We start from the raw sequence: 20,179 nt of genomic DNA on the forward strand, positions 1-20,179 counted from the left end.
CTTTGGCTATTGACATGATGAGCCCGAAAGGCCATGATTGTCATTTGGGGAGTATTTTTTTCTTAAGGAGATAGATCATTACATTTGTTTTGTATTGTTGTTTCTCATAACCTTTCCCTTTGTTTTGGTCTTGTTTTATTTCTTTCAGTACCTGAGTTTGTTGTTGCTGAGCCAACTTGCCCTTGTAAAGAAGGGCAGATTGGGCTGAAGTCCTGTTGCATTCAGCATTGCTCCATTGAGGCCTGGGGAGAACTCTATTCGTTTGAATTTCTGGAGGACCATACCCTCCTTTCCTCTTCCTTTGTGAGCAATCAGGTGGTGAACTCTTCCTTTAGCTTACTGAAGCGATTCCCAGGCAACTGCTTTGCAGGTGGAAATCTACTGCAGCCCTCTGGAATGAAGTGTAGAGTCACTTACTGTGAAGGGCAGCTGGTGAGTACGCACTGAACTTACTCTTGCAAGCTTTTACAGCCCTTGTAGCTTTGCAGCTTGATGCACCAAACGTGTGAACCATCCATTTAATAAATCTAAGCGTTATGAAGGAGAAACAGGAAGGATATGGCACATGGTTCTCCACTGATAGTAAATGGCTTTGGAATAACTGAGATGGAATTTCATCTCCTTTAGCAAGGAGTTGTCATTGCAGATGAGGAAAAGATTCATATCAGGCCTGTCAGAAGCAAAGATGTGGCCCTGCTGAAGGACCTTGGCTTTTCCAAACCTCACATTGTCTTCAGAAGTGCTGCAAGAGAGGCAAATACAGCAAGAGGTAATGCACATGGAAAGGAAGCCTTGCTTGTTCTGCTTGGAAAAGCTATCTCCTGGTAGTGGGGTTGCTTGCATGAGTTCCGAGGAAAAATTGGTGTCTACAAACAGTATACTTGAATATGCTTCTTACCTCACAGAGGTGTAACTGGTGTGTTTTTATTTAGGTGTTTGTTATTCTGATAGTAGAAGGTTGCTAGCAGGTGAAAGAAATCAACAGAAGTGGGAAACCTGAGCAAGCAACTGGAGGAGTGGTCTCCCAGCTCCCCTATTTCAGTCTTTCAGGAAAAGCGAATGGGTCTGCAGCACCTTTTATGTTGTCTTGCATTTTAAACTCCCTGTGTCCCTTTGTGCTGTTCAGCAGGGTGGTTTCCCTCTCGCCTGCAGAAGAGGGCTGAGGGGACTGTCAAACATCTGGAGCTGATGGTTATAGCAGGTCCAGATGTTTACTTGTACCACAAAGAGGACACGGAGCGGTATATTCTTGCCAACCTGAACATTGTGAGTAGATTTCTGTTTGGATTGCTGTCCCAGTGTGAGAGCTCACAGGGTCATGGACTGTGTCACAAGCAGGCAGACCTCTTTGAGTGCACTTTCAGAGGTATTGGTGGTTATGTGCTCTTAGTACAGAGCACTGCTCAGGTGCAGGGAGTTCCTCTCTGCTCCCCTTGGCACTGCATGGCAAACTTTCCCTTGTACAAGGAGCTGCATGAGTAAAAGTGAACGTTAGAAGCATCGGGGTTGTAGCCTTGAAACCCACATAGAAAACGTAGTTCTTGATTTCATTACTAATGTTGTTGTAAGTCAGATAAAATAGCAACTTTTATCACCAGAGCCTTGATCCAGTCCCTGATGCTTTCACTGAAATTGAACCAGGTCCACTGAATTAATCTTGCATTTCACATTTCAGCATTTTATTTCTATTACAGAATTTCTCTAAATGTCTTAATCATTTATGCATTTTCTTTGTGTGTATTGCAAAAAAGTCTTTAGCATTCACTCTCTTACCCTATGAAACTCTTTTCCATGGAGATTCTTCTCTCTGCTTCAGAGTATCTGACAACAATTCCCATCTGTTAACAGATTTATTTACATTTATAGTGCATATTTGAATGTTGTGAATACTTCCTGGTGATTTTATAGTTGCCCCTTATAGTTACCAGGTGTGTTACCTTTGTAGTGAATGCAGCCTGTCATTGGGAACAGGTAGTGGGAGTCATCGAGTTGCCCCCTTTATTGAATCCTTTCTATCTCTTATCAGGGGGCAGAGCTGCTGAGAGATGCCTCACTGGGAGCTCATTTCAGGGTTCATCTCATGCAAATGCTTGTTTTGAGAGAGCCAGAGGTAAGTGGGGAGGACTCTGCTCAGGTGGTTGCTAAAAGCTGCACTTAATGAAATTGCAAACATGTGCCTTCACTCTAGGCAGAGGTAAACATCACAACAAATATCACCTCCTCGCTGATCAGCGTTTGTGAGTGGAGCAAGAAGGTCAACCCCCAGAATGACTCTGACCCCCAGCATGCTGACCTTGTCCTCTATGTCACGAGGTAGCAAAGCTCCCCTGCCCTGGGAGGGGACTGGAAACAGGGCTGGTAACATCCAGCCCTTAGCAAGTGACAGCGATTTGCACCGGCTCTTCCAGCAGCTGGGCATCACAGAACCTTTGGAAATATCCTGTTTGGGATTGATTCTCCCACCCTTAGTGTAATACAGTTAGTCAGAGATGCTGTTTCTTCAGTTTCTGAAGGAACTGGAATATCCCCCATGAGCTGACCAGCCAGACTTGAGCAGCAGAGCCAAACCCACTGCAGCTTTTTGCGTGCAGAAAAGTCAAAAAGTGACTGGAAGTTTTTCCATAGGAGATTCCTAGTGCTACCCTGATTCGGACATTTTGTCTGACTTTCAGGCACCTTGCTCTAAATTGCCTCAGCTAAATTTGTTGAAGGCAAACTTCTCTTGAGTGTAATGTCTTTGTTTTGATGCTCTTTCTTCAAAGAGATGATGACACTGCTCTGTCATCATTAGGTCATTTCAGTCTGTTCTGCTTGTCAGGGATGTCAGGATTTTTTTAATGTAGAATCACCACAGATGTGAACAGTGTGCACTTGTAGGACCACCTGGCACATGCTTCCAGCTTGCCACAGGGAGCTCCATGCATCAAAAGAAATGTTAGCTGGCTGGCAAAGTTAGATCAGGAAAGTCCAAATAAATTCAGCTGAGTGTCGAGACCTGACTTCAGTAGCTGCAGCGGTTCTTTGCTCTTTCCTCTGTATCTGTCTTCCTTTAGGTTTGACTTGGAGTTACCTGATGGGAACAAGGAGCTGCGTGGAGTGACTCAGTTAGGTGGAGTCTGCTCCTCCTCCTGGAGTTGTGTTATTACCCAGGACACTGGCTTTGACCTTGGAGTCACTATAGCCCATGAGATTGGGCACAGGTCAGTAGGAAAGCCCCAGAGCAGCACAGTATGTTTTATTCAGATAAAAACGTTCCCCAATTTAAGGAATTCTGAAGAAGGAAGAAGATCTCTTGGTGTTACAAGGGACTTCCCATAGAGTATTCAAAACTTTTGGAAAGAATTCCTTGGATATCTTGCATTCCTGCATGCTCTGTGACAATTGAAAGCTGCAGAGAAAAAACCTTTGTGATGACAGAAGAAGGAAAGGCTGCAGAGGGGTCTCAGTCCTTGCTTAGAGAAGAAAGGCTCTAAGGGAGCTCAGCCCTTGCGCTTCTTCTCAGGGCACTGTGCTGCTTCTGTTGCAGTCTTGGAATCCCCCACGATGGTGAGGGGAATCGGTGCAGCAGCAGCGGTTACATCATGGGTTCAGCAGGAAACCACAACAGCATCGACCTCGCCTGGTCTCAGTGCAGTCGAGAAGAGCTCCTGGCCCTTGTCAGGTGAGGGAATGGTGGAGTTCTGCGTGCCTGTGTGGGAGCGATTCCTTGTGCTGGGATCTTAGGAGAGAGCAGGGAGAGTTAAGGGACAAAATAAAACTCTTGGAAAATGAAGAACATTGAAAAGCTGGGGGGTTGTTTATTTCTTAGCACTTGTGTCTGTCACTGAGGTTAAACCTGGTTTCTGCTTCAAGTAGATGGAAATGACTTTGGTTAGTCACTAACATTCCTGGGCTGTGTTGGACTCTCAGACACTAGCTCAGCCTGGAAGTTTTATTTCAAATGTGAGAGCATCTAGGTTGAAAGAAGCACTGTGGGGTGTGGGCTGCGAGCTGGCTGCGTGAAGGGTAGGAATGGGTTTCTGTTAAAACTTCAGCAGCAGGGAACTGTGAGCATCTCCAGGCAGCTGCTGCAACTAAATCCATCTCAGCCCACAGGAAGCATGTGTTGTCTGGCAAAGCAACAGCCAACTCCCAGAATGAAGCTCAGCACAAGTTTGCAAACATGTCATTGTCCTTACTGCCCACAGCTGGGAAAATGACATTTCTTATATTTCTATCAGTACAGGCCAAACAGACTGCTTAAATGACCTGCCGGACATGGACGGCAGCATTCCTGGATGGAAGCCTGGTTTGTACTATGGAGCGGATGAGCAATGTAAAATAGCCTTTGGGACTGTTGCCACAGCATGCACCTTTGCTGACAGCAATGTTGTAGGTAGAAAGTTTGTCTGTCTTGCTAGGGGCACCAGGGAAATGATCTGGAGCCAAGATCTGGGAAAAGGGGAGCTGGGGACATTTTTGTTATAAAGGATGGAAGGTGCTTTCCTGCCACAGATATCTTGGCTAAGAATGAACCTTCAAAGGCTTTTAAAATGCTTCTCTTCATCACCTTCTTTGTCCACAAAAGTCTCCTTTAAAGTTTGCACAGTACCCAGAGCCTTTTGTCCAAAAACGGGCCTGGTGGTGCTGGTGATCAGTGCACCTACCCAGGGCCCTGTCTTGGGGAGCTCATGTGCATTGGATTTCTTCAGCTTCCTTCCTTTGCCCAAGTCTCCATGTCTGGGAGATGCAGCATGGCCATAGCTGCCATCTGGGCATGTCTTGTTAATCAGGAAACACTAAGGTGGGTGAAACTTCAATTGCTTCAACATTGCAGCTGGCAGTGATGGTCTTATGCCCACAACTTTCGCCCAATAGCAGGAGAAATGAGGGAACTTGCTTGCATTGCTGGGTAGCTGTGGGGAAAGCAAACATCCAGGACATGCAGAACTTAAATGGAGCAACTTTTGGGACTGTTGTGTTGATATCTTCCCGAACTTGCTGATTTTCTTGTCACATCAGGACATATGTGAAGTTCTCTCATGCCATGTACAACCAGCAGACAAATCCAGCTGTACTCGGCTTCTTGTGCCTCTCTTGGATGGTACGGAGTGTGGAATCAATAAGGTAAAGAGGCTGTTGATCAGCAGTGGCTGTGATGCTATGGAGCTCACCAGACAGCAAGATGTTGGTGGCTGGAAGGTGCATGGCACTCACTGCCCTTTGGGCAGGGAGCTAAGGCCAGACATGCCAGTCATAAACTGGTACCGGCTGATCATGGTGTTTCCACCTGGTAGCTCTGGAGTTGTTTTACAGTTCTATAGCTTGGTAACTGAATTGTTCTCCAAGGCTTTGCTTTCTACTTGAAATGACCTCTCAGCTCTTTGTTTTAGCCCCAGTCTCATGTTAGACCATAGTTAGGAATGGGATTCTTCTAGCCTCTTGTGAGAAGGTGCCTCTTTCATTTTGGGATTCTCTTTTAGTCTGGCCTGCCAGATGTGCCACCCTTGAGATCCCAGCCCTGCTGGGTTCGCTATGGTGCTGCTGACAGTTTTGTTTATTCTTGGTCTTAGTGGTGCTCCAAGGGACAGTGCAGCTCTCTGGAAGAACTGAACCCTGCAGCTGTAGTCCATGGGCAGTGGTCTGGCTGGAGCCCCTTCTCCTCCTGCTCCCGCAGTTGTGGAGGTGGAGTTGTGATAAGGCAACGGTTCTGTAACAACCCCAGGTCAGAGATGGGGAGTTTGCAGTGCCTTTTGGCTAATTCAGGACCCTGGGGTCTGAGACTTGTTTTTGCTTGGGACAAACCTGCCTCTGTTGAGGAGTTCTTCTATTATTTCCAGGCCTGCTTTTGGAGGGCAGGAATGCCCTGGTGCCAGCATGCAAGTGGAGATGTGCAATACTCAGGTAATGGAGCTCATCACATCTTCCAAGTGTTTTTCTTAATTCCATTTAACAGTTTGAGAGGTGCATGGTTTGGGACTGCTTCTCACAGCTGACTGCTCTGGGAAGAGGACTAAAGGTCTGTCATACAGCCTCCATCCGTCTGACAACAGGAGAGGTATTTGTTCCACTGTGTCTGAAGATAGTATTATTGTTCGTGTGTAATGAAACATTTCCTCTGTACCCTCATAGCAGGACAGGCACTGAGAAAATAGTGACGCACATGGCAGTTTTCTTCAGCGGGACATTCTTACATTGTTCCTGTCTTTCTTATCTTTTCTATTTATGAAAAATAAATAGATGCCAGCTGTGTACAATTTTCTGTGTATCCCACACCTCCCTTTAAAGCGGTTTTCTTTATTTGCAGTTGTTCTGGTGTTTTACTTACACTTCTTTCCACCTTTAGTGAGTGGGTAAAATGCTGCTTGGGATTCTGTGCTCAGTAACTTTCTCCTGACCTGTACCATTCTGTCTGGGATGTAGGCCTGTTTGATGACCCAGCAAGACTTTATGGCTGAACAGTGCGCGGCAACAAATTCAGAGCCACTGTATCTCGCTGTAGGAGCACCATCCTTTTATACCTGGACTTCTGCTGTTGGCTTTGCCAAAGGTAAGGAAAGACAGAAAAAACTTGGCGCCTTTGTGAAGCAGAGTGCTCGTGAACCTGTGTGTACTTTGAAGTCAGAAGGCCATTTCACTGATTTAGTTTTCATATGAAAACTGGGTACTCTTCCTGTCAGATGGTTTTGTCTTCCTCCCATTGCTTGATGGTCAGCCACGTGCCTTTCTGAACGAGAAACTCCTTCTGTCTGCCTCCTCCAGGGGACATGTTATGCAAACAGATGTGCAGGGCTGTTGAAAACGAATTCATGGTAAGCCGTGGAGACAGTTTCATAGATGGAACCAGATGTGAGCAGGATGACTCCAAGGACCACTGGGCTTTCAATCTGTGCGTAATGGGAAGCTGCAGAGTAAGTGCCTGGGGAATCCAGGTGAACCTCTGGCATGTAATCTGCACCAAAGGAGGCAGTTTACTAGGAGAATGGGAAAAAACTGTCCCCCAAACAACAAAGAGTTTTGTTCTAAGCTTACTGGATGGACTCCAGCAAATCATAATGGTTAGGGTTGGAAATCTACTGCTCTGTCTATGCATCCAATGCCAATGACCTCTAGATAAGACATTCTTCTAATTATGCAGTAACTACATAAGGCTGTTCATCTCTAAGCCAAGAGGCAATTGGTTTATGCACTGGTTGGGGAGACAAAATTAGCTGTTCAGTTTGTGTGGTATAAATACCCTTATAAAATGTTGACTCTGTTGGAGGGAAGTTCCATGATTTGAACATACTATGTCAGAGCCAAAGTGAGGAGTAAAACCTGGGAATCGCAAGTTGACAAGGTGATTGTTGCAGTATCCCTAATCAAAACTGAAGTAAAACTTCTTTCTGGATTTGCTGTGAGGAAGGGCATTTTTTCATGATAAACTTGAATGTAACTCCCCTGTGCTGGCTGCAGTTTAGTAACTGCTCAGTGCTGACCCAATTACATGTTGTTTGGCCTTTGTTTACATTCCCAGAGCACACTTTTAAACTCCTAGGTTTTTCTCATGATCCTGGTGCTCCCAATGTTTTGCTATGCATTTCCACCTAGTGAACAGCAGAGGGTGTAGTCATTGCCTAGTCTGATTTCTGCTGTTCTATTTGTAATGGTGATAAATGCGTATGTTATGGCAGCATCCAAAGCCTGGGATCAGTGCCTCTAGCATAAATTCAGCAGCTGCACATATTTTGCTGCTAAGCCTGCTGAGATCTTCCTGTAGCTTTGTGTAAATCAGGCTTGTTCGTTGAAACGGGGATAGAATCTCTTTTCTGAGCTCCATAGGATTGAAGGCCAGGCTGAAGGATGTGAGCTAGATTTGGATTTGGGTTTTGGGGAGCTAAAGAAGAGAGAGGGAGTGCAGAGTCTTTGTTCTAGGTCACAGGAGAAATCTTTCTGAGCTGCTTCTTACGGGAAAGAAAATGTCACACAATTATGAGACTCAATATGCTGTCAGCTGAGACTTTCCAGTCATTGGCTTTGTGTACTGCTGTCCAGTGATAGATCTAGGTACAAATGCATCTTTGTCTATGTTGTCATCTTAAATTCGAATTACAAATGAAAAAGGCAGTTAGGCAGTTTCAGGAGTTCAGGCAACATTGCTTTAATTCACTTGTTTCCTTCTCAGAATAGGCAAGTCTTGACAGACTGTCCTCTTTGCTCAGGCATTCGGGTGTGACGGCCAGATGGACTCTGGAAAGACAATGGACTCTTGCAAGGTCTGTGGGGGTGATAATACCACTTGCACCAAAGTGAGTGGATCTTACACAGAAGGAAAAGCTAAAGGTGTGTAGTCCTCACCCTCAGGCTCAGCATTATGGTGCTGTTTATATGCTGCATATTTGCATCCATATTCAGTGTTCATAATCTTTGTGACTTCTTGTTCCTGCTTCTGCTTGGTGTTGTTTTGTGGAGTACATGGCGGTGGAGTTTGGGTAGTCAACAGAGAAGGCAGCTAAGATCTGTAGCTGGGAGCTGTTGTGTAGGCAGAGTGACTTTTTCTGGACATGGATCAGAATTGTAGCCATTTGGGGAGTCCAGCATATTACTGGGAGCTGGGGGCTGTGTCAGATGCTTCCTGAGATGTTAAACGTTCATTTGGTAACTGATCTGGCTCTTGCAATGTGACATATAGATACCAGCCGAGAACATAGAGCAAAATAAAGATGAGGACAGGACACAGAATTTGCTGGATTTGCCATCACTGTGAATTTAGCTATAAAACCCCTGTCTGCAATTCAGCTTTGTTGCTGCCTGTAAGGCTTGTTCTCCAATGGATAATGTGCCAGTAAGGTGAAAAGGGGTTGATCTGTAATCCCCAACCTTCTTAACAGAGGTACAGTCATGGAAGGTGACTGTATCTTCTTTCTTTCCATCCTTCCAGAGTATGTTACATTTCTGTCTCTGCCGTATAATACCACCTTGGTCCATGTTACCAATCGCAGACCCCTCTTCACACATTTGGGTGAGTTGAATGAAAAAGAAAAGAGGATCTGCAGGCAGGACTAAAACAAGCTTGAAAACCAAGAAAATTGAATCTGGGAGGAAAGTTCTTGATGATGCAGTTTGTTTGTGGGATGTTCTCCAGTGGGAAATGGTAAAAGCCCTGCTCTTTGGGATGCCCCACTTGGATCCAACTGGTTTCTAACAAATGGGCAGTCTGTAGCTGCCAGCACATGGGGATCCTGGTGATCATATCTCTTAACTTCACTGCTGCTTTTGCTGTTCTAGCTGTGAAGGTTAAAGGAGAGTATGTGGTTGCTGGAAAAGGCAAAATCTCACTGAATGTCACCTATCCATCAGTTTTGGAGGATAACCAGATCAAATACAAAGTTTTTCTCACTAAGGACAACCTGCCAAGTCTGGAGGAAGTCCATGTGGATGGGCCAACGAAGGTAGATATCGAGATACAGGTAAGTTAAAATTGCAGTGTTGTAAAGAGGTCAGTCAGAACTGAGTGGGTTTTGTAGTTCTGCTGCAGTGTAGAATCCAGATTTAGTAGGTTCCAGGTGTCTAAGGCCGATGGAGATACTGTTCACTAGGAGTGAACAGCTCTTGGGAAAAGTTGAGGGTTGTCTGCCTACTGGCTTTCTGCAGGTCTTGGGGGATGGAGGTGTGAGGAAAAGCACACTGAGTTAAACATCTTGCTTGGTCTAGTCTGTGCCCTGTGCACAGAAATCACAGGGTGAGGCTCTGACTGCATCCGACAAGAATTGAGAGTCATAGCATGGAAGCTTAGGCTTGGATGGAAAAAAGGGGGACTAGCTTCTGTTATCTCCATCTGAAGAAATGAGTCTGAGTTGATTTGTGCATTGACCATGACCTTTTTCTTCACCAGGTCTATCGAAGGTATGGAAAGGAATATGGCAATGCCACCAACCCAGACATTACCTTCAGCTACTTTGTCCCAAGAGAGAATCTGATGTATATATGGATTCCTCAGCAGGGTCCATGTTCAGTAACCTGTGGGGAAGGTGAGGCAGCAGTACTCTATTTTGTGTGGAGATGTGGGCAGGCTGCTTGTTGGGTGCCTACCAGCAAGCCAAGACTTTTACTCCATGGGCTTTCCTGGGCTCTGAAAGAAATGTGTCATTAGCAATAGATACTTGGTTAGAACTTACTAAACAACTGAACTGAATTTAAAAGCAAATTGTTGAAAGTGGGCTGTGGTTGCCAGTGTTAAACTGGACCAAAGAAAAGAGTGAGGCAGCTTTTGAATTGAATTAGCAAATCAGCAAGTGAGCTGAATCATCAAAATGATAGGGCAAATGTTTGATCAGGATGAGGATTTTTAAATAGGTTTTAACCAAACTTTTTGTTTAGAGCTGAAATAATTTTCTCAGGTTTTTCAAAGCTGTTGAAGACTGTAGTTTGAAGTTGGCTGAACATCAAAAGCCTGAGACTAAAGTGGCATCTAGTGTCTACCTAAAACCTCAGAGCTAATTATGAAACTTCCTTCTTAGAATTATGTTCCTGTGCCATGGCTAATCCTTTCTGTCCCCCTGAAGAAATCGTAATGCAGATTGTAGCAGATCACTCTGGTAGATGGTCTGACATCTTGTTTATTGGCTAATACATGTGATACTGGCAAGCCCCTAAGGATTTTATGATAAGGATTAAGAAAATACAGTAATGAATACTTCTGGAAGTCAACCTATAGGACTAGTTATATCTGGAGAGGTTTTCTCCAGCACATTTCCCAGTTGAACTGATTGCTGAAACCTTGAAGTAAAGAACTCAAAATGCTTTAGGACCCCCAAGCTAATGCAGTCACAAACCAAAAAATGAGAAGGCTGGGACTTAACACGAAGTTGAGAATTCAAGCTGAAATTGCATCCTGGGAGCTGAAAGAGACATTACTTGAAAATGAGGGTAGTGAAAATATAACACTGCTGATTGATTTTTGGCATTGCATGTTAGGGTCATGCTTTCTGAGGCTCAGGAATGCCTGTCTCTGGGTGGTTAGCTCATTCACTGTAAAGGAGACTCTTTCCAGCTCTGCTTGTAATTTGAATTTAGATTTTCACTTGCTTTACCTGTTGGCTTCAATTTTGTTAGAAATCTTGTCTATACCTGTAGTTTATGAATATTGTTTCTTGCATGCGACAGGCACTGCAAGTCGGCAGCTTTTCTTGCAGTACTTCTAGTCTAGGTTTGGCTATTGATTACTGAGGACATTGGCACAGCTCTGATGATACGACATGATTAGTTCTACAGAATGTCATTTACAGATGGCTGACTGCTAGAGCTTATTGTCAGCAAGCTGCCCCTCATCAGTCAGACATCAAGATCATTGGAAGTTATTTGGACAAAATTAGGATTGATATTCTTGTTCTTGCAAATGGCCAGTTGAGAGCAACATTTGCGTTTTGGTGGTGGATTATCCATCAAACTTCTCATCTTTTGGGTGTTCATTTTGGAAAGTCTAGAGAAAAAGTTCTGTCAGAAAGCAAGGGTTTGTGTGTTTATGGAAAGTGTATTCCCAAATACACCATTTTCGTACAGATGATTTGAGTAAAGTGAAAGTACTGCATCTCCCTAGCATAAGGAGGTAAACTGTTCAATTTGTTTATAACTTCCTTTTCTTTTCCTTTTGTGTCCAAGGGATGCAACCTGTGGATCATGTGTGCTTTGACCAGGCAAAGAATGAAATCACAGAGGAGCAATGGTGTCTGGAGCTCCTGCGGCCACTTCCAGAGCACAAGCCCTGTGTCATGGAGCCATGCCTGTACAGGTTGGTGTCTTGGAAGCTCAGCTAAATTCTTCCTTAGCTTGTCCTTTCAGTGCCCACTAACCCAGTCCCTGCAGTGTCATTTGCATTGGGCAAGGTGTTTAAATAAAAAAAAAAAAAGAGAAGTATGAAGTAATTTCTTCCCGGTTATAATGGTGTAGCAGATCCCAACCACTTTCTGTCTTTCCTGGTCCCATGAGGTAATGGAGATGTCAGCTGAATCAATGGGAGATTGTCCTTCCAATATTTTACAGTAGTCTGCTAATGAAAATGCTTTGATGTCTGCTCACATCCTTTCCAAGTTCATGCCAACAAAGATTTGATCTTACCCTGCAGGTGACTTTTGTGTTCTTTAGACTGGAAAGAGGACTGAGAGCCGCACCTGCCCAGACACTAATCTCATACATTCTAGTTTTTAACAAAAAGTGATTACACTGTGAACTCCAGCTCTTCAGCTTTTAGGTGATTTTAGTCCTAGAGAGCTGTTAGTGCAAGGATTTAAATTTCCAGCAGCTGTCTTCTCAGTCACATCTGGGCAAGGCTGTTGAAATAGAGAAGCTCAATACTCTGTATGGGTCACTTCTGTAATCAGCAGTGAGAGTAATAAACCTTCATGATCAGAAGAGAAATCAGGTGATACAATTACTTCCCATTTAGGTGGAAGATGTCTCAGATAGGTGAATGCTCTGCTGCCTGTGGAACTGGAGCTGCCCAGCAGAATCTGACCTGTGTTCAGTTTCGTGGTGGATTGGAGACTGTTGTGGATGACAGCTTGTGCCCAGCAGAAGAAAAACCCCTCTCCATTGTGCCGTGTGTGGTTAATGTCTGCCCTTTAGGCTGGGACAAAGTGAGTTTACTGGCTTGGCTTATTTCAGGAGTCTCACTGGTAGCTTTGCACTTCTGATCCGCAGGAGACTACCAGTTAAGAGCCACCACCTTACTGCTGGAGTCTGGGAGGGTGGTTTACACCAAGGTTGGTCTGCCTAGTTAAAGGTTCATCCTGTCACTCTAGACAAATCTGTCCCTCTTAATTTATGCTCCTGAACTCATCAGTTCATACTGGTGGTTTGTTTAAGTCAGCTGTTCCTTTTTCATTTTTCTTCTCAGAGTCCAGCAAAACCAGAAACAGAAATAACCCCTGGTCAACTAGGAAATACCTCATTGGCAAACAGGTTCTGACATGGCAGGGAGGATTGCTGGCAGGGAAGAGGGCTTCTCACCACAGGATCACTGGTCCACATCCATACTGGGGAGCCACTGACAGGTTTACATTTACAGATGGGGAAGATACTGCTTTAGGCATCTCCAGTCTCAGGTGTCTCTCTTCAGGTAGTGTGAGTTAGGAGGGGTCGTGGCTGTTGGATGTCCTTAGCTATTGCTGATCCGTATATGTTCTGCAGAAATTGAGAAAGTGCTTAAATGTTCCTCTTTCTTCAGTGATAGGAAATATGTTGTAGGCTTGATCTGGAGGTATCTTCCAGCTTCTTTAGATCAGGACTGGTGTGGAAAGCAGATGCCAGTGTCAGTCTGGGTCCTTTTTGCTTTGTTTTGAGGAGGAAGATGCACACGTACTTCAGACTTTGGAGTCACTTGGGCATATCCAACTGGAAAATCAGACTGTGTATGTCTGGAGCCCTCTAGCTGGAGAGTGTTCCGTTTCCTGTGGTAGAGGTGAGATCTTTCAGTGCTGCGGGGAAATGTTAGTCACCTGTAGTCATGAGCTCAGTGCCTAGGAACCTCAGGGACATTGTCTTTGCTCCTCTACAGTTTTAAGAGCATGTGTAGCTTACAGTTTGATTTATTTTTTTTTTTTTTAGTCTGTAAGAGGCAAGGGGGCCTGGCTCAAACAGGGAATAGTTTAAGGGGGCTGGCTGGCTGCTGCTGCGCTTCAGAGTTGGGGGAGATGAGTGCAGTAAGTGTGCCTGGAGCTTGGGCAGAGTGTGTTTGTTTTGTACACACAGATGCAACCCTTGCATGCATGCCATGCAGTAAGATCACTTCCCATTCTAGGTAAGACTTGGCTACAGTATGTATGTGTAGCTTTTGACACCAAAGAAGAAACCAGAGAAGAAAACTGTCATCCAGTACCAAAGCCGGAAAGCAGGATGGAAGTCTGTGATCTTAGTCCCTGCCCACCCAGGTAAAACAGTTACCAGGGGACAACAGACCAGTGAGAGGACATTCCTTCCTCTCTCTATCTCCAGATACACAGTAAAGGAAGGGTTAAACTACTCTGAGGATGTTATCTTCCTCTCCCACTGGTTTGAAAGCACAGCTAGCTGCAGAAACAGTAACACTGAACCAAACTCAGCAACTGATAGTCTTTTGTGGGCTAGTACATTCTTAGGCAGAACCAAGTGAAGTCTTTGGAGTTTGAGTCTGGGTTAAAACTGAAAACCTCTTGATCCCTTATTACCCTAGGGAAGTAGGAACTAATCCGTAACTGCAAAAGGTGGTGGTGTGACACATTTGCCAGCTGTACAGTTTCCACATAGCATCAAGGAAAATAGCTAGGATTAGATGTTTGAAGAATCTGGAATAGCTGCTCTGAGAGCTGAAGGAAATTGTTTGCACTTTCCTCAGGATGTATGGTACTGCAAACTGCAGTCAGTGGGGTGACTGCTGGTCTCTCAGACATGAGCCAGTGTGTATGTGTGTGTTAGCAGAGTTCCAGTTGTACTTCCATGAGCTAGTTGGATTTTAAAACCAGTGAAGATGGGTGGCAGGTGGAGGTATCACTGATGGCTGCGTTATTCCCAGATGGCGTTACAAAATGGGCTCATGCTGTGTAAGATCTGATGCACTAAGTCCCCTACCATGCAAGAGAGACTGGGGAGAAGGCAGAAGAGATTTTAGTAGACACCCAGGGTGATGGTTTCCATCACCCAGAAGAACAGGAACCCTGTAATTTGGAGCTGTGTCCTCCAAAGTCAAAATGGCCACATGAGCCACAAGGGCATGAAATGGAGAGAAGTGGTTGTCTCTGAATATGTACGTTGTGATCTAGGCTATGACTCAGGGTTGATAAATGAGGCAGAGCTTGCTCAGCCCCTCTGCTGTGGAACTGGAAAGCCACTGGCATCTGAGCTTATTTTTATAAATACAGGCTGCCACTCCCAGAGTGAAATACCCTGGGTTGGTTTCTGATCTGACTGCTCAGTGGTGTGTGTTTTGGACAGATATAAGATTGTTTTTGCAGTTAAGCCTGTGTATGTCACCCTGGGGAAGACTGTAAGGGACAGAGAATAAGACTCGATGTGTACTTTGAGTCCATGGGCTTCTTGCAAAATGTGAGTGCCCTCCATCTGGGTCCAGCTCCAAACCTGCTCTGGGTTGCCCAGCCATGTTTCAGAGGCTGCATTTGTAGACGGTGAAGTGTCTGGGATGGAGGGATAAAGAAAGCTGCTGAGGGGCAAAAGAGGGAAGGAGGAGGGAGTTGCAGTGCATTTTCTACAGCAAGAGAGAGTAGAGGATGGGGAATTCATCACTAACTCACCCTCCTCCATGTCCTCTGTCAGATGGAAGGTAACCCCAGCTGGGCCCTGTTCCTCCAGCTGTGGGCTTGGCTTAGCTGTTCAGCTGGTCACCTGTGTGCAGATTCACCAGGGCAAGGAGGTTTTGCTGGAGGAGCGTTTGTGTCCTGTGACAGAGAAGCCTCTTGCCAGCGTCCCCTGTGTCATCCGAATGTGCTCGTATGAATGGAGCTTCAGTGAGTGGTCAGAGGTATGGGCTCCTGTTCAGTTTGCCTCCCTAAAGCGTGCAGGGGACAAATACCACTTCTGCCTTTTATACTTACTTCCCCAACAAATGCTAAACTGTTTCTAGGGATGTTTTCCATCCTTTCCACTGCCCCGTGTTTAGCAGTTGTAGGGTCTGCTTCCCACCTTTCTCAGATAAGGTTTTGGTTGCAGTTTGAAAACAGTCCTTGTTTTTTTTTCTTCTGGAATGCAGGTATTTTCAGACTTTTTAGGAAGTGGTTCTGCAATTCAAAGATCTAGTTTGGAAAATCCCCTGGGAGGTGGACCATCTTATAGCTGATGAAACTAGAGCACTGAAAGAGCAAGAGACAAAACAGCATCAGTGATCAGCTTCCTCCCCACTCCTCCCCAGTCGTGCCTGAGCCAATAAATGCATTTATATATAAATACCAACTGAAACACATTTATAAAGGCCTGTGGGCTTCTTCCTTTGCAGTGTTCAACTTCATGTGGGAATGGCATTCAGACACGGCAGGATTTCTGCCTCAACCTGCTAACCCGTAAGCATGTGAAGCCCATCTTCTGCAGGCACTTCCCCAAGGCCATTGTGGTACGTGGCTGTTCCACAGGGCCCTGTCCTGAGCCAGTGGTGGAGACTGGGTCCCATGGAGCACAACTACAGACAGTGACACCAGCCACACATCTGACCACAGCTGTGTCTGCCAAGGAAGCAAGATACAAGGACCGGGACCTTCTTCCATCTGCTGTGCCACGGGAACAAACTAAGACCCATGAAGGTGAGGAGGTAGAGATAGGTGCTTGCTGCGTGCAGCTGGGTTGTGGTGACCCTACTGCTGTACAGGGACAGGAGAGCAGGAGGGAGTTCTACTTAGAAGGAGCAACATGCTGCTCCTTCCAGCATGCCATATGTCTGTGTTATCTGAGCTAGGAGCAATGACTTCCTCCCATGGTCTTCCCAAAACTCTTCTGACATGGGACTCCTTGGGGCAGCAGCTGACTCTTCCTGTGCTTTACCCAGAATGTGTGCACTTGTCTGTTCATTGCAGCTTGAAGGGAATGATGGCTCTTTTTCAGCAGCTGTAGTTTCTTCTGGTTGTGTTTCTCATCTGTTTCTCTGTATAGGTGTCTGTGGGAAGCTCTTTCTTAATACCAGCGGGATCATCAACATGACGGGTGTAGCGAGCAGTGACTGCACTGTGGCCATTGGACGTCCTCTCAGGGAGGAGATAACAGTACACGTCTTGGAGAGCTCCCTCAACTGCAGTGCAGGTACTGCCTGGGCGTGCTGGGGACTAGCCTGGTCCTTTGGGAAACCTGCACCTCTTCTGCTCATGTGCTTTTGCTGCCTTGGAGCCTGTATAATCTCTGAAACCATTTTACAAGTTTTTCTGTCCAATCAAGTCATTGGCAAATGGGACTAAGTGGAGATGTTGCCTGTCCTCCCCATATGTACTAGTTTCTTGTCTGTCGTCTTGATGAAAGGAGTTTATGGGGTTAAAGAAGCTACTTGCTTTTGGCCTGTTACAAACTCTCTGCAATATACCCTCTTGCTGGAATCAGTACAGTTAATTAGTTACCTGGACTGTTTTAATGACAAGCATTGATAAGACAGGGACAAGATACAGAAAGTCCTTGGTTCCAGACCTATATAAGGCAGGTTGTGACCTTTTGCTTAAAGGAAAAGCATTTCTAGTCCCTGTGCTCATCCATTTCAGGTGAGGTAGTGCTGTTCTCTGGGCGAATGATGTGGCGGACCGGCTGCAGGAAGCTTACTTTCTCACTGATAAATTCCAGAACGAATACACTGATCGTGAAACAGCGTGTTTTGCTGCCTGGAAATGGGGTCATTCTTCAGTACAACAGCAGAACTGCAACTAAAAAATATTATCAAGGTACTTACTGAAAGCTTTGCTATTGCTAAGGCACCCACAGCAAAGCCCATAGAATTCCACAGATCATGGTTGCCTATGGAAATCTGTGGAACCCATGCTTCATTTTTAGCAGCCAATAAGCCCCTTCTTAAGGAGTGTTGGAATTAATATTACTTGTGGACTACCCCTCTGTTTTAAAAGCAGGCTCCCTGCAGGTGTTCACTGGTGCTTTGAGGTTCCCAGATTAAAATCCATAGAGAAACTTAGAATCATAGAATTATAGAATCGTTAGGGTTGGAAAGGACCTTAAGATCATCTAGTTCCAACCCCCCTGCTGTGGGCAGGGACACCTTACGCTAAATCATATCACCCAAGGCCTTGTCCTGTCTCTGCCTGTGTTTAATTTAAATTATTTCTTTCTTGGAGATGCTGGTCACTCCTCTAATTTTATTCTCTGCTCCCTTTCCCTCTCTTAGACTGTGATAAGCAACTGTTTGGTCCCCATGGTGAAATAGTAAATCCTGTGCAATTGCCCGATCAAAGGCAAGAAGTTGTGTGTCGGACCTTCATCAATATGGCTCCTCGGCATCGCATAGCTATCCGTGCCCTATACATTGACCTGGGCAATGAGAGCAACCAAACACATTTTAATTACATCTTGGTGAGTCAGAAACCTAAAGGGGATGATGTGATGGGAATGGATCCATGTCCTCAATAGAGATTTCCATCCAGATGCGAAGTTCAATCATAAATCCTGAAGTGTCAGTCTAATCTCATACACAAACATAGACATGAATGAGTATTACTGATGTCTACAATATTTCTTCTAACCTTTGTTTGGGGCAGCTTTTCCTCCTGAGTGACCAATTTGCAAGCCCTCCAGTATTTTTTTGGTACTTCACGGGTAGGCTGCTGCTATAGTGGTTTGGTCTTCATTTATGCAGGTCCGTGATGTTAGCACCATGAAGACGATGGTGTTCCATGGGAGACAACAGTTCTTCTGGCAATCAACAGGAAGCCAAGCTGAAATTGAATTCCATGAAAATGTTAAGGATCATCAAATCAATTTCTGGGCTGAATATTATGCTATTGAGCCAAAATAAAAGGATCTGGGGCCACTGCACTGAGAAAGGCCATGGTCCAGTTAATCACTGCTGCCTGTCCACTGTTTGAGGTCACATGAATCTTTTGATCTTTTCGCAACTGCTTCCCCATTTATTAAGAACAATAATACCTTCTGACTCCTTTGGGATCTCAGTTAATAATTATAAAGATTGTGCAAAGGACATGTAACTACCAAATATTTAGCAACCAGTCCTCATATGGATTTTCTGTCCATATTTGTTGGTATTAATGCAGTTTACATGTCTGCAGTCAGTGACTTGGACACTGAAGTCTTGGGTTTCTGCTTCTGTAACATGCCGTGACCTTTTAGGATAGTAATTTAATTTCGTGGTGGCTTAGTGTCCCATTGCAAACCTCTATACAAGTAGTTGTGATTATGGTTTAGTCTTTAAGTTCACTCTTCTGCAATTTAAATGCCCTTTAAAACTGAGACCTCTTGAAATTCTGGAATGTTATAAAGGCAGAGATGTGTGTGAGGATGAACTGCTAGCACAAGAAGACTAGAGCCATGTGAGGGCAAGAGAGTTTCTTTGCCCAGGAGGGGGGAGCACAGCACTACGACAGGTCACTCGGAAAGCTGAAATGTTTTCAGGAGTTGGCAAGACCTGGTCAGATGCTGCTGACCTGGTCAGGCCCTGCTGATAGTTGGCTTTATATGGGAGGACTAAATGACAATCAGAGGTCCCTCCCTAGCCACCCACCACTTCTGTGGTTCTACTACTATATATCTGATAGTGATACCAGTACTTTTCAATGGGAAAATAAAAGAGTTGTGTCTCTTAATGATGGGTTTGGTGCCAAAACATTACTCGGGTAAGGACGGTAGCTGTGCTACTGTATACTATACATATAGTATATAGTATATGTATAGTTTATCTATACTATATATACTATAATCTGCTTGTATCTTCATCTCAGAGGAGCTGTGCAATGAGAGGCAGTTGAGACTGTGTGATACAAGTTATAGCAGGAAGAAGTATTTTAGAGTAGTGGCAAATACTCATTTGATTTAAATACATTTTTAGGTTGAACTTATTTAATGTTCTTGAACAGTGGACCATGCTTTGGTCCAGATCTCTCACCCTCCTCAAAACCACAGTATACAGCTTAAGGGGTGTTTTCTGCAGCTCAGGCCTGATGGACACATCTGCCCTTGTTCTTTGTGCTGGATGCAGTTCTAACCCTGCTTCTGCCTGCTTTCAGTTGAATTCTCTGACATCTTTTTACAACTGCAAAACCTTTCTTCTATCTTGTTAATAGTTGTGTGTTTGCTGGTTACGCCTGCAGTTTTTTGCTTGCCAGCCTCCGGATTTTACATTCTGTTCCTGGAACAGCTAGAAAGTAGATTCTTGAAGTGAGATCCTTGAGGAGCTGGATATATCAGCTATCCCGCTGCCGTGCGTGGGTGATGCAGGCACTGGGCCTTCATTTCCTGCCTAACAGGAGATGTTAATGAAAAGACATCCTTTTCTTAATCCTTTTTTGTAACCTTTTAGCAGATGGGATCTGTCTTCCATCTCTGTTCAGGATCCCAAGTCTCATTGCTATTTATTGTTCCAGATCAGCTCTGCAGAATCCCTGCTCTGCAGAGGTGGGCTCTGGTTACTGGCTGTATGTCCAACATTCATTTGCAAAAAATGCAGCTGTTTTTATAATTTAAGAGAATTCAGGCTGTTTTCCTGTACTGTGTGTTTGGATACCAACATGTTGCCTACTGG

General features: G+C 44.8%; 1 protein-coding gene across 4 annotated transcripts in view; it reads left to right on the forward strand.

The window, feature by feature from the left end:
* Nucleotides 1-19,242, forward strand: part of ADAMTS13 (ADAM metallopeptidase with thrombospondin type 1 motif 13) — a 20,426-nt gene extending 1,184 nt beyond the window's left edge. The window contains exons 3-29 of one of the 4 annotated variants that reach the window (XM_061476857.1): nucleotides 149-432; nucleotides 628-769; nucleotides 1,127-1,266; nucleotides 2,027-2,110; nucleotides 2,189-2,313; nucleotides 3,054-3,200; nucleotides 3,527-3,661; nucleotides 4,221-4,371; nucleotides 5,002-5,106; nucleotides 5,553-5,704; nucleotides 5,820-5,883; nucleotides 6,403-6,529; nucleotides 6,742-6,890; nucleotides 8,181-8,301; nucleotides 8,900-8,980; nucleotides 9,247-9,428; nucleotides 9,854-9,989; nucleotides 11,620-11,749; nucleotides 12,404-12,593; nucleotides 13,303-13,417; nucleotides 13,757-13,886; nucleotides 15,265-15,469; nucleotides 15,941-16,241; nucleotides 16,588-16,734; nucleotides 17,181-17,357; nucleotides 17,813-17,997; nucleotides 18,281-19,242. In XM_061476857.1, coding sequence (XP_061332841.1) covers nucleotides 149-432; nucleotides 628-769; nucleotides 1,127-1,266; nucleotides 2,027-2,110; nucleotides 2,189-2,313; nucleotides 3,054-3,200; nucleotides 3,527-3,661; nucleotides 4,221-4,371; nucleotides 5,002-5,106; nucleotides 5,553-5,704; nucleotides 5,820-5,883; nucleotides 6,403-6,529; nucleotides 6,742-6,890; nucleotides 8,181-8,301; nucleotides 8,900-8,980; nucleotides 9,247-9,428; nucleotides 9,854-9,989; nucleotides 11,620-11,749; nucleotides 12,404-12,593; nucleotides 13,303-13,417; nucleotides 13,757-13,886; nucleotides 15,265-15,469; nucleotides 15,941-16,241; nucleotides 16,588-16,734; nucleotides 17,181-17,357; nucleotides 17,813-17,997; nucleotides 18,281-18,439 — 4,064 coding nt within the window. In that variant the 3' untranslated portion in view covers nucleotides 18,440-19,242. Of the gene's footprint in view, nucleotides 1-148; nucleotides 433-627; nucleotides 770-1,126; nucleotides 1,267-2,026; nucleotides 2,111-2,188; nucleotides 2,314-3,053; nucleotides 3,201-3,526; nucleotides 3,662-4,220; nucleotides 4,372-5,001; nucleotides 5,107-5,552; nucleotides 5,705-5,819; nucleotides 5,884-6,402; nucleotides 6,530-6,741; nucleotides 6,891-8,180; nucleotides 8,302-8,899; nucleotides 8,981-9,246; nucleotides 9,429-9,853; nucleotides 9,990-11,619; nucleotides 11,750-12,403; nucleotides 12,594-13,299; nucleotides 13,418-13,756; nucleotides 13,887-15,264; nucleotides 15,470-15,940; nucleotides 16,242-16,587; nucleotides 16,735-17,180; nucleotides 17,358-17,812; nucleotides 17,998-18,280 lie in introns of those variants that run through there. The other 3 variants (XM_061476856.1, XM_061476855.1, XR_009747492.1) reach the window with 3 other exon arrangements.
* Nucleotides 19,243-20,179: the final 937 nt, after the last annotated feature.

This window comes from Pezoporus flaviventris, unplaced genomic scaffold (assembly GCF_033815535.1).
Source record: "Pezoporus flaviventris isolate CSIRO_AGI_PZ_B2104156 unplaced genomic scaffold, CSIRO_AGI_Pfla_v1 ptg000097l, whole genome shotgun sequence".
NCBI classification, from domain to species: domain Eukaryota; kingdom Metazoa; phylum Chordata; class Aves; order Psittaciformes; family Psittacidae; genus Pezoporus; species Pezoporus flaviventris.